The sequence below is a fragment of the Cylas formicarius genome, unplaced genomic scaffold (genome assembly GCF_029955315.1).
Source record: "Cylas formicarius isolate icCylForm1 unplaced genomic scaffold, icCylForm1.1 PGA_scaffold_6__28_contigs__length_40554024, whole genome shotgun sequence".
Taxonomy (NCBI): domain Eukaryota; kingdom Metazoa; phylum Arthropoda; class Insecta; order Coleoptera; family Brentidae; genus Cylas; species Cylas formicarius.
This window is the reverse complement of record NW_026844347.1, coordinates 11,882,561-11,896,247: the sequence shown is the minus strand read 5'-3', so window position 1 is coordinate 11,896,247 and position 13,687 is coordinate 11,882,561. Positions and strand designations below refer to the sequence as shown.

Here is a 13,687-nt window from a genome sequence, read left to right as displayed (position 1 = left end):
ATGAAAAGTAAAAAAATAATTTAGCAACATTTGCTTTTGCTGATTGTTATTTGGGAAAAAATTAATTTTCTTTTTTTTTAAATGAAATAGGTGTTCAACGGTCAAAGTTTATTATGATTACGGGATAAGTTATTTGGTTACAACTAAGAATCTATTCCTCTATGCACATATCTCCTAACTTTAAAAATGGTTTTTGAATTACTCAAGCATTTTGACCGAATTTGATAAAACTTGGCAGTGACGTAATATTTCAAGAAAAATCTTTGGACGCCATTGCTTTTTCAATGTTCACAATTTTTTTTAAAGATTGAGCATGTGAAAATACAATTGCTTTGTCCTTTGGGTGTTTGTTAGTTTTTGGGGTGAAAATTAAAAACCTTATTTTAATAACACTTAAAGAAGCCCCTTGTAATCACAGCTAAGCGCGCCAAACTTTATCAAAATCGACCAAAATGCTTTTCAGTAGTTAATAATTTTATAGAAATTTGACTTCTTACATCTTAAAACTCTAATTGTTAAACAGCTAATAGGAGACGGTTAATACAATTTGTTGATTTTTTCTTTTAAAATCGCATTTTTGATTCATTTACTTGTGGATCATTTTTTTGTCTGCAATTATTACTTCGGACCCGTTCTCTTAGGAAATTAAACATGTGACATAACAGGTTGTTTTTGAGTGATGTATGAATACTGAAGCTGGTAATTTCTGTTCTCATTTTAAGAAAAAAAACGACATGTGAATGTATCTTCAAAGTCTTAAATTTGGAGAATATTATCTAAGAAACGATTCCAGATATTGTGAAATTTGAGGCGCGTCACTAAATTTATTTCAGATGAGAATTTTTTTTGGATAGTCTAATCATTTCTGCATAAAAGCCATTTCTTGCGTTTTTAATTAATTTAACTAAAAGTAAAAATTGAACAAATGAAATATTTTGCTGTACGGGTTGATATTTTTTAAAGAGGTCAGGTCACTTTTTCATGACTTAAAATAAATTGGTGATTCTTATTTCGTTCTTATTGTTTCGTTGAGTTAATTTACTTTTTTTTTTCATTTTTTTTTCAAAATCGTGAATTAAAAGCTGGGCGTATTTATCTCAAAGATTTCCTTCAACTGAAAAAATGTCGTTGCCATAGTATTTTAGAATAAAGGATCCTGTTGTAACTCTTCTAGTGTCAGAATGAAGAATGAAATAACTACATTCGGCAAATATGTCAAAAGTTTTTCAAATAAATTTCCACAGGCTACTGTAATACTATTTACAAATCTTCTAGATTCCTCCTGCATATTAACTATAATATTAAAGTCATATTTACCACTTGTTCAAAAATCTCTCAACATATTCTACCCGATAAATACACGACAGAGACAGCAAGAAAATTATCAACTATGCTAATAATCATAATACCGGGCATCAAATCTTATTACACTAAACTAAAATTCTTGCATGTAATCACAATTCTACCAAAGAAAAATCTTTTACTTTCTTTGCTTTACCAATATGGAATTCAGTCATGTCCCTCATTTAGCTGCGCCCCTGATAAGTGAGTGCAGAGTAGAATGCGAGTTAGTTTCAATTAAGCTCTGAAGAAGTCAACAAGTTGATTGGAGAAACGTCAAACAGTTCGAGGCATCCAGAATATTTATGAATAATATGGCAAAAATCTTTATTTGAGAATTTAAGCTTATAGTTTTTCACATTTTTTTGTATGGAGGTGTGAACTCGCAAATTTTAAATCGCCTATATAATGCAGAACAATATGCGCTACATTAGTTCTTGTGAAAGAATAATTAGTTTCACGAACACCGCAAAAGACCCAAATTGTAAAACATTAAAGAAAAATTGTTTGAAATTCGATAATAAAATATCAAAGACGAGAATGCGTTTTCGAGAAACTGGAAACCTCGCACGATTGAAAATTTTTCCTGTAAAAGTTTTAATGTAGGGCACTCCGCTAATAAGAAAGATTATTTTGAGAAGAGAAAAAATTAAAATTGAATTTGTATGTGTTTTCCCCATAGTTAGGATAATTTGACGCATAAATTTATGAATCGTACTCCTTAATGTATCTAATTATTAGTTGAAATCAAAAATGATTAATACATTCAACTTCATTCCTCTATTGGCAAGTCAATATTTTTCAATAGGTAATATTACTTTAAAAAAATTTTTCGGCCTATCAGTAAAAAGCACATTACACTTGCCAGATAAGATAAGAAACGGTGAAAATTTTCACGAAACACGACGAGCTCAAACTACGGAAAATAAAAATGTGCTTGGCGAAATTTTTTTGGTCTTATGGCGTCCTCGCTGAATTGTTGAAAATTTGCGTTAGTTTTGGTTCAAATGACACAATAGATTTTTTGTTAAACATAACCACGTTTATTATGTTAAATTCCGTATCTTATCTAGGTTTAAGGCAGCAAAACTAACCGAACGGTTATTTAAACACGTTTGACGCAAGGTTCAATTGGTTTCTAATTTGAAATGAGTGTATGTACGGCTGATCCCGTAACAACACCTTTAACAATAAATTTATGAGTTAATAAATATTTTTATCGGTGTTTTCGGTATTTGCCAATTGCTGGTACCTATACGCCAATCTGGTTGCCACATTGATATACTTGTTGATTGAACGATTTGTGATTTTCGAACTAACTAAAACTGTAAGTAAATAATTTATTACTGAGGAAACAAATTTTTTGCTGGAGTTGCTAGGGGATTTTCAAATAATCATGTTTTGAATATTATTTTATGCTGAAACTGCTTGGGTAACAATTTTGTTGTGAACTCAATAATAGTGAATTTTTAATGGACCGGGTTCACTTTTGTGTAGAGATTGATTTCCATGCGGGGCGACATACAAAAGAGAGATGCCCTACGGCATACATGACAATAATTATGATAACTATACAGTGTGTTCGACCGCTTACTTCATCGATGTGGTATGAGAAAATTATAAATAGCAAAAATTTGAAAATTCGGAGTTAAACTAACGTGGGTGGTTAAAATATTTTCCAGATGGCGGCACAATCGAATTTACCAGAAGTACGTATAGATATTATTCTAGACAAATTTGGTTGTAATATCCCATACCTAAATTTTACTGTTTCTGAGATATTTACGACTTTATGTCAAAAATGTACGTTTGCACATCGCATAATATCTGTAAATTTTAGTAGTAACTTACCCTATAGAAAATGGTCTGTTGAACAGATTTAGTTAGTAATTTGTATTATTAATAATACAAGATGTTGAAAAAGAATTACAATTAAAACAAAATTGAAAAAACTGCCAGAAATCTTATTAAAAAAAAAAAACAAAAGAGTTGTGGTCAGTTGCCACATAAAAAATATTATGGTATGGCAATTGATTCAAAATTTTTAAATTTTTGCTACTTATACATTTTCCGTAACAGATCGTCCCAGTTTCCGATGGGACACCCTGTATAGTGATTATACAATGTGTCCCAAATTCGTTTCTCTATGCAGGGATTTCCGCTCCTGTTACATCTACAACATAGGTTCAATGGAGAAAGTTTTAGAGGAAAATCATTGTATTTGATAATCTGCTTCAGATTTGAAATTGGTCATTTGGTTGGTTAATTAGGTGATGTGTTAAAAAGATAGCACTAGCTGTATCATCGATCGTTCAGTTTAAATAAAACCTTAATGTACAAGTTTAAAATTTCAACAACTTCATTGAGCGTAATTTATGAATAGTGTTCGACGAACTGTAATCCTCTAGGAAACTAGTTTGAATAGCGTAGATCAAATTTTGTCGTAAAACACTTAACGCATTTTTGACCACACCTATTAATGAATGCATAAATAGTTATTCATTTGTACGAACAAATATACGTATGTACAATATATATTGTAACACTTTTAACATAATTTTACAAAGATCACAGTTTTGACGCTGCAAAGGGATTAATTAACCGTCTGAACGGGAGAACCAGAAATTTGAGATGCACATATTATTAAATTTTGTTTGAACATTTCAAGGGTTTAAGACATTATAATATTGATATTGGAAAATTTGAATTAGGAAACCGTCTGAAGCAAATACATTCAATATGAACAATTTTGTGGTAGAGACACTATTTATAGTCCATAGATAAGCACCTACCTTCCATAAACTTATGAGTAACCCAGTCATATCAGTCATCAAAACAATTTGAATCTTAGGTTTGTGTCCAGATGGGCCCCAAATTCATAACCTCCCTGGCTTCAGTTAATTTTGCGGGTTTTCTCTAAAATATTTTCAAACTCTTGCATTTTTAGTTGATGTTTTGTAACAAATATATGCATCAGTCATTCTCATAAAATTTACCCGAGCAAAACTCTAAGCCATCTGGTAAAGATGATGAGTACATACCTACAAATATTGGAAGGTAGTCACCAGTCTGCCTGTATTGTGTATCTTTCTCCCTTGATTTCCTAAATCTTTTCGTTTTTTATTCTTTCCATTATTGACCTTTCCTCGGCACGTCTTCGAAAATGCATTTCTGTTGCTTCTAGCGAGTTTTCTGCCCTCTGGTTGATCTGCCATTCCTTCCGTATGTAATTATGCTTTTGATTATATTATTATTGGTTCTATGTTTTCTCGCTTTCAATATATTTCGGTCAAAGAGTACGTTGTTTAATGTGCTTATGGCTTTACGTCCTTATGCAATTTTAGAATAAGTTCTGTAAACAGTTTATTTTTAGATTTACAGATATTCCTAAATTCCGCACAGTTAAACATAATGGAAGCAGTAGCTGTTTGCACGACACCACTATGTCGATCTTGACATAGAAAATATTTTCTTTAAGAAGGGTGCTAAAGTAGTTGTGCCATTTTTTCCAGAGTTATTGGGGATAACTGTCTCTTTTTTTTGTTTTGTCTTAATGCCTTAAGAAACTTCCAACCTTCCGAAGTTCTGGAGCTTCCCAAATAAGTATTTATTCTGCAGCAGTTTTTTTCCATGCCATTCTTCTGCCTTTTGCCTGGGTGCTGTTGCAAAGTATTTTACCTGCATTTGTTTGGGAGCTGATATATCTGTGATGGGATTTTTTCTTCTCTTAAGTTTATGTTTCGATCTCATGGTTCGACCATTCCGGCTTTCGTCTTTTTCCTGGGTCATAGATTCCCAATACCCCACTTGTTGCTGCATTCCGTGATATATCTGTGTTTTGTTAATTTTTCAATTAGCGTTGGTAAAGCCTCCTAGTACTTTCGTGGTTCAGGCTTGAAAGATACTTTGATCATGTCACAAATATTGGTGTTTGGTGTCCATGTGTATTTATAAATTAATAGATGTTGACAGAGGCCATTTTCCATTGTCGTTTGTTATATTCTCTCCTTATTGTCCCATTAAGCAGTCGTTCTTTTTTTTTTGGCGGCAGTTTGAGTTGCTACTTTCACAAGATCTGCCGAAGTCGTTCTTCTCCGCCTTCACTGCCGCTGTGGGCTTCGTCTGCATCCTAAACAATAGTGTTATAGTGTTTTATTATTTGGATCAGTTAAACCCTGCCTTTTACGAGATTGTTACTCCTCTCCCTCCCTCCTTTCAACCTGACTTGGGACAGGCTTGGGCTAGTTAATTTAGAAATATACACCGCCCAAAATTGTCGTATCACCTTAATTTTGAAACAATTAAAAGTTGAGAAGGAATAAAAAGAAGTGATATTGTTAACTTGTTTATGTCCATGTTTCAAATTAACATATCAGAGCAAGAAGTCTTTACAATTTAAGCAGATTTAAAAAATGTAAAGATGTGGGAGATTTAAATTCATTTAACTGCTGAAGAGGCCGTTAGAGCGGTTGTTCTTGTTGAGGAAGCTCAACTATAGGAGTAAACCAGGGCAAGTTTATCTCTGATCGGTACGTAAGAGAGATTGTTGTCCTTCACGAAGTCCGTTTTGGGCTTTGTAGCGGCCACAATTTAATTTTTATGCACAGCACGCAGCAACAAGCCTGGACCTAAATCCGATTGAGCATGTCTATGACTTTATGGGATGGCATGGGATTCAATAATATTGAAGGCCATTGAGAACCATAGACCAACTTCAAAATATACTTTTTCGAATATACTTACCAATTGATTTGATTTAGCTTCTAAGGAATAATTTAAACTAATCCACTAAGTATCTTTTTTTGTGACATTTTGTGCTTTTCTTTTTTATTGTACAGCGGAGTTTGTCTCTAGGAAAGACTTGTTTATAAATAAATGCCGCAGGAGTATATTCAACATTTTTTTGAGGAACTCTCGAGGCACATGGAGCCAGTAATAAGGGTTCATTGATAAAATAAACGATATTAAATAGTTTAATTTAACTTAATTTCTAGGTTTTTGCTTTTCATTTCATGGCATTTTTGCAGAATTAAAGTTTTGTTTCAGTCTGGTATGTGTGCTTTATTTTTTTGCAACTTGCTTATTACAGTTCAAACTGTTAACACAACACATAAATTGTTACATTATAAAAAATATAGCTTGCTTGCAAAAATAGTTTTTTCTAATTTCAAGTGATCTTTAATTTAAAATTTTTATGCCTGTTTTAAAAATTTATGGAATTCAATTAATTCAAATTTATTAATTTAACTTTTTAGAAAGAGGTTCTATCGTATTTTACTTTTTTATTTTAGTAGTTTTGCAATGCAATTCAAAATATTCCCATATAACTTAAAAATGATTTTTTTTTAAATCGGTAAAATCGGCTAAATCATTGAGAAATCCAGGGAAACTTGTAAAATTAGTAATATACCAAATTGAAAATAATTTTGACCTAGGAATTTTTATCTGTAATTTTTTTCTTATTCTTTTTTTCAATTTAAAGTTTTTTTTTGTACTTTGCAGAAACCAAGTTCAATAAGATGGCCAGCAAACTACTACTTCTTCTAGTCATATTAAATGTCGTCAGGTATTCACTCCAGGATGTAAATAATAACGAAGTGGACTCGGAAATTGAAAGTCCGCTAAAAGAGGCGAGTGCGTCAATATTGAAAGAACAGACCATGGAAAATATCGGGGGTATGGTAAACAATTTTCTACAGTCTGGTGGTGCTAAGCAACTCGTCGATGGCGTGTTGGAGAAAGTTGCTACGTCCGGCAACGCTGGGAAAATTCTGGAAGGCCTGGGGAATTTTTTAAATAAGGGCGATAATATGGGAAAATCCTCTAAAGGTGTGTATAGTATGCATCGAATGTGGTATTCGGTTTATTTATGCACGATATGCATGTGTAAAGGCAATTTAGATATCGCGGTCCAAGGTTTTCAATGCTAACGACGCAAATGATAGGCTTTTATTATTTTTTTTTACAATTATATTTACGTCCACATGTTTATCCGGACTATGTCCTATTAATTTTGGCACAAAATTTATTCGTAGGGTGACATATGTCCAGGTTTTGACACTATTTTAGGTTATTTTGATTATTCAATTTTTCACGAAATAGAGCACGAACAAATAAACGCTTCATAATACTCGCAGATTTTGCAACACAGGCGAATACCTATTTATTAATTATAAAATATATTTCTGCACCCCTTGAAAATGTCGTAAACAAAGTAATTACTGTAAGTATAGCTCTTGGATAACTGATTATAGATCTATTACAAAAAGTAATTTAAGGAATCCGAGTTCTATGTACATACATTATAATTATTAAAAACTTATTAAGAATTTCAAAACTATGGCAGTTAGGAAAAAAATTTCAAGATTTCAAAATTCTGATTCTAGAAAGGAGTTTGGAGAAGAGAATATTATAAGAAGCAAACAAAAAACTCTCCCTAATTGTCTTAATAATGCAGATGCTTATAATATTTATTTAATAATCTCCACGGCCTCTAATATCTTGCCCAACTGAGAACTTCTTAATTTTTATAAAAATTATGTTATTCAAGGAATCGATGAACAATTTAATTTCACTTTAACTGACGAAATTTGTAACAGAAACCGGCAGTATTATCACTTTAATGAAACTTTGTTGTAAGGTAACTACTGTAAGTACAGCCTCTGGATAACTGATAATATAAAACTATTATAAAAACTAAGAAACAGCATTAAAAAAAACAATCCAAGCTCGCTGTACACTATAATTACTATAAACTTAGTAGCAACTACACAACAATGGCAGCTAGGAAAGAAAAAAAATCAAACATAATTTAAAAATTCCAATTCTAAAGAGAAATGGTGGAACTAAAAAAACCTAATCTTATAAAAAGCATACAAAAAACTCTCCCTAATTGTCTTCATAAAGCGGATACAATTAGCATTTTTTGTTTCTAGCCTTGCCCAACTCAGAACTTCTTAACGCTTCAATTTGAAGCGCTCAATATTAAGGCTAAGGCAAAAGGAACCGACAGTATTAATATTACTTTATTGCAACCCACATTTGTACAGTATATTGTCGACATAATTAAGGAATGTATTTTGTACTGTGGAAACAAGCACAAGTCATATTCCTGGCTAAAATAAAAGGATCTACAGAGTTAGATCATTTGCGTTGTGTATTCTGCTGGCACTCTCTAAAATTCTAACGTAAATAATGGACAAGCAAATAAATCGAGTTTTAGATCTGGTTATAGTTGTGAAAGCGCTCTTGCATGGTTGCATGGATTCAGTGAAGTGTCTTGCAAATTCATATTTATTTAAATCACAGAATATTAAAAGTCATACTCAACGAATCAACCCCTAACAATTGTTAACAAGGGTAGTATTTTAGGTCCACTTCTGTTTGAAATTTTTACATCCAGGTTTAAAACATCATTACAGTTTTGTGATTATCATTCTTATGCCGATGACACTCTACTGCACTTTTCTATATATTATTCAATTCTCATAATAAATCCACAGTGCTGATATTTGGAAATGACAATCAAATTGATAAAATTAACAGTAAAGTAAAATTCTCTATTAAGATCTCGGTTTTGCCTTTTTTATGATTTATGATTTACCCTGGATTCTGGGCTAAAATTTAGAGAGCACGTTACAAGCAAATTAAAGACTCTTTCTTAAGTAGTGACATAGTGTAGTGATACATTTTGTTCAGAAGTTGATTTCATGCTTGCCTGTCTTGCGCAATCCTTTCGGCATCATGAAGTCTTATATTTATTAACGGTTTTGTTTGGTCTACCCATCTAGTTGGGCGCTTTGCGTTTGCCTTCTACGTCCTCTTCTATAATTAGTTGTTCTTTTGTTTCTGATCTTCTAGCTATATGCCCCAGGTATTGTAGATACATTCGTTTTTTTCTGGTTAGGAGCCTTGTACGTGGACCAATTTCTTTTTGTTACACGGTTGGTTCGATGCTATGTCCACGATACTCATAAAAGTCGCCTATAAATGCAGATTTCGGGTTTTATCTGTTTTGTTTTAAGTCCCTGAGATATATGAGAGATTCGAGCATCAACTAGACGAACTTTGATTGTTTTGGTGATAGATTGCATACAGTAATTTTAAATTAATTTATGGAAGGATGACAGGATACTAAAAGGCTTTTTTGCTATGCTCTTGTACTATCACAATTTAATCGTTCCAACAAAGCAAGCAAAGACATCCTCCACATATTTATACCACCATAAAAAACTTTTACTTAAAGGATGTTCTAGTTCTAGGAAAGGACAGACAATTGAATTCTTTTTTAAATTACATTAACTCAATACATAATCGTATAAAATTCACTATCGAGATTGAACAGGATAACTCTATTAATTTTTTAGACTTAACTATTACGAAAGTGCAAAACAAATTAGATTTTTCAATATATCATAAACCTTCACACACGGACACAGTCATACATAACAGCTCAAATCACCCTTATACACACAAAATGGCTGAATTTAACTCTTTTATACACAGACTTCTTAATACGCCACTCTCAACAGAAAATTACAACAAAGAACTTAATATCATTAAAAAAAATGGTACTGAACAACGGCTATAAACCGTCCATCATAGATAAAATTATAAATAAAAAACAAATACAGACAACAGTAAACTCTATTTATCCGAAACCAAATACAGAACACGAACAATTTAAAACAATTACATACATAGGAGAACCTAGCGAAAAAGTTTCAAAACATTTGTCAAAATGTGGTTTAAAAATAGCTTTCAGAACTAACAACACAAAGGAAAATATTTAAAAAACAATAAATCGAAATGTCCAAAATCCTAAAAATCAGGTGTCTACAGGTTGAAATGTGGATCTTGTCCTAAAATTTATATTGGACAAACAGGTAGATCCTTCAAGAAACTCATTAACGAACATATAAGAGCGTTTAAAAACAATAGTCTAGATTCTAATTATGCTTCACACTTAAACACAGAAAAACACATTTTTGACGACAATTTTGATATATTACACACAGCCACAAAAAGTAGAAAATTAAATTTATTGGAAGCCATGGAGATTAACAAAATGAGACATTCAAATGCATTGATTAACGATCAATTAGATTTAGATACCTCTCCTTTGTTGAACTTAAATTCTGGCAACAACATTAATTTAGGTTTTATGGTCATTTTTCGGTATATATAGTAGCAGGTAGTTTGTAAATATTACATTTGGTAACGACACGGTGTTGTCGAAACAATTGTCATGTCATAATATATAATTTCGTGAAAATCTGAACTTTTAGTTCTTCTTTACTTAGATACTTCCTTGTCCTTAATTTGTATTCTCCTTTGTACCTGCTTCGAGAAGGGCCAGAATGAATTGATGTCCGGTTTGATGATTGTTGTTCGGCGACTGGTAATTAGCTTATTTATTAGTCTTACGGTTTTTTCATTTTCTTTTGACGAATACGAATCCAGAAGATTTCTAAATACTGTGGGAGTTTAAAATTTCAAGATTCTTTGTCCATCGTCTTTGACTCATCCGTGGCTTCTATTTTTGTTTTTTGTCTGATTCCACTCTTGATATTCTACACAAGCGTCAACTGCTTATGCTTTACAATTATCTTTATTGTTTATTGGCCAGCACTCTCCCTATAGGTTCGACAATTGCTTTATAGATTCGTGTTTTTATTCGTAGTGTAACTCTCGGTGACCATAGAATACATAAAATGCTTTGGTATACATAATCTTGCACGTATCAATATATTTTGTGTAACCCTATCTGTATTTCATTTCTCCAATATTATTTTTCCCAAGTATTTGTATTTATAATAACCTCTTATTGTTTACTGTGGTAGTTATTTATTAGTTCTTCCTCTAGTTTTCTATACATATGCAATAATTACTTGACCATATGCAAATGATATGCAAATATATTCTTACATTTCCCCATCTAATTGTGTAAAACCTTCTGAATATAAGGTGAGCGAGACACAACCATTTTGTTTCCAACCATTACTGATTTCTAAGGCTCGGATATGTTTGTTGCTATTTTAATGGCACTGCCTTTGCAGGTAAGTTTAAATGAGCAAGGAATTGTAGTTTTGTAAGCTCTACTCAAAACTCTTTTTAATTTTTCAAGATTGGATAGCTCTCAATAGATATTTCAAAAAAACTGTCACAAAAAATGATTGAAAAATTAGGAAATTTTATTTTGAATAAATAGATAATTTTATTACCGTTCTCACGATACAGCAGATGGTAGGATTATTTTGAAAAATAAAGTTTTAATTAGCGTTTTTGATGTTTTATCCAATTCATGTTATAGCTTAACATTGTTCATCTAGTATCTAATCTAATCACTCCGTATATTTATTAATTATATTAGAACTATTAATTTACTTATTAAAAGCCCCTATAATTTAAACTTATTATTAACAAATGAATAATCAGAATTAAACAAAACTTTTCACTTTCTCTCTTTTTTTAGCCTGTATCCTTAAAATTATTGCTTAGTAAATAAGTTTATATGAATCCTTTTTCATAAGAAATCGTTTTTTACCAACTGTAGAAGGTTTGTATCATTTATAATATCTGATCATCTATTATTGCAATTCCCTCTATAATTTTGCTTGCATTATTTAAATTTTGACAAAATTATATTCCAAACCCTTTAAAAACCGTATGTCTACTGATATGAGTACCTACACTTAATAAAAGAAACAGAACTTTGACTTTTATTCAGTATTTTAGCACTTTTATCTCAAATTGTACTGTGTGTCTCATTTTTGATAGTTTTACGGCTAATTACTTTCTCATAAAATGAAAGGTGGCACAAACATAAATATTATAATGTAGAAACAGGACGATTTTGGAAATTTTGGATTTTTAAATACCCTTTGTAGTTCGGTTATGTGGAAACTTAGCGAAAACGTGAAAGTTGGTTTGGGGTTTTTTACATAGGATCCAGTGGCGTAGTCAGTTTTCTTCGAAATTTTGATATATAAGCTATACACGTGATTTTTAAATGAATTTATATCTTTTAATAATTGTATTTGACTAAATATCCCATAACATAAAAAGCATACATACATCCTTAGTTATCTCTCAAAATAAACTTGCGTGTGCGCATTGATTAATACGCCCTTATTATGTCTTTCTCACTATTATATTCATAGTTATCATATTTTAGGTTAACGTTACTACTAAAGTATATTAGGAAAACGGAAAACCTAGCCTAGTAAAATTGTTCTATGCGTTCCATTAAAAAAAAACACACAAGTTTAGTTTGTATCTCAACATTTGTGAGCTTTAGAAGAAAACTGACTTTGCTACTGGATTTTGCCGTCCAAAAAGTGGTTCAATTTTTTCTACTACTATATCGCGTGCGGAAAATGTTTGTCGATTAAAATTGGCCATCAAAAATTTTTGTTATGTCAAGGATAATTTCATGTGGCGACATAAAAATAAGTTTAATTGTTAGATAAGCTTTGTATTTATATTCCATGTTATTGGAATATATAAATATGCGTAGCAATTACTTTATACCATTTAAGGTGAAATTGGAATTTGTTCTAAGACCGCAAAACTAATTCAAGGGCGCTTTTCAAGTGTACTTTGACTCCAGGTAAAATGTATGTAATCGACAAGAAAAACAATTTGATTTTGTAATGGAGTTTAAGGTTGCCCTATAACCTATCGATTCAAGTTTTTTCATAAACTTCGTTTTCTAGTCAGCCATGTATCTAAAATAAAATTTGTGCATTTCAATTTTAAGTAGAAATACTAACTTCCATTGCCTTTTTTGTTTTACACAGCGTTTCGAGCGTTATCAAGTGCAAATTAATTTTAATTATAAGGCTGCGGGGCTTATATACTAGACTCCAGCGTTTACCCGTGATGGAGTCGGGCGCAGTCAAGCAAGAGGTTGTTCCGCTAGGACGCCAACATTGGTGCGCTCTATTAAGGGTTGTCAGATTGTAGATAGTTCCATGCTTGCATTGGTAGACTTGTTTCCGTTGTTTTTAATAAATACAGCTTCCTTAAACTCGCGCTTTTGCCAATGAGGTACCTTGCGGACAAGCCGAACTTCGGACCATTTGATGTTGTGTTTTTTGGTCCATAGGTTGCACCCCTCGTTGTGTGCTTCGTATGTTCTTCAATTCTAACGTCAAAAGGTCTTTTGGTTTCCCCGATATATGCTCTCTCTCATAGTTCTGCTGTCGATTCTCGTTTACAATTTGTTTTGTCAATTTATTTTTAATACTGCTTAATTCTATATCGCGTGGTGCTTCGTCATTGCGTACTGTCATTGGTTTTTTGCAGAGTGATCCGGTACTGTCCGGTATGTGTAGGTGTCCTA

General features: G+C 31.9%; 1 protein-coding gene across 2 annotated transcripts in view; it reads left to right on the top strand.

Annotated features, from left to right (window-relative positions):
* The window catches only part of LOC132702785 (uncharacterized), a 30,088-nt gene that overhangs the window by 374 nt on the left and 16,027 nt on the right, over window positions 1-13,687 (top strand). Inside the window, exons 1-2 of one of the 2 annotated variants that reach the window (XM_060671564.1) lie at window positions 2,491-2,668; window positions 6,844-7,170. In XM_060671564.1, the coding sequence (XP_060527547.1) occupies window positions 6,861-7,170 (310 nt within the window). In that variant the 5' untranslated portion in view covers window positions 2,491-2,668; window positions 6,844-6,860. Of the gene's footprint in view, window positions 1-2,490; window positions 2,669-6,843; window positions 7,171-13,687 lie in introns of those variants that run through there. The other variant, XM_060671563.1, reaches the window with a different exon arrangement.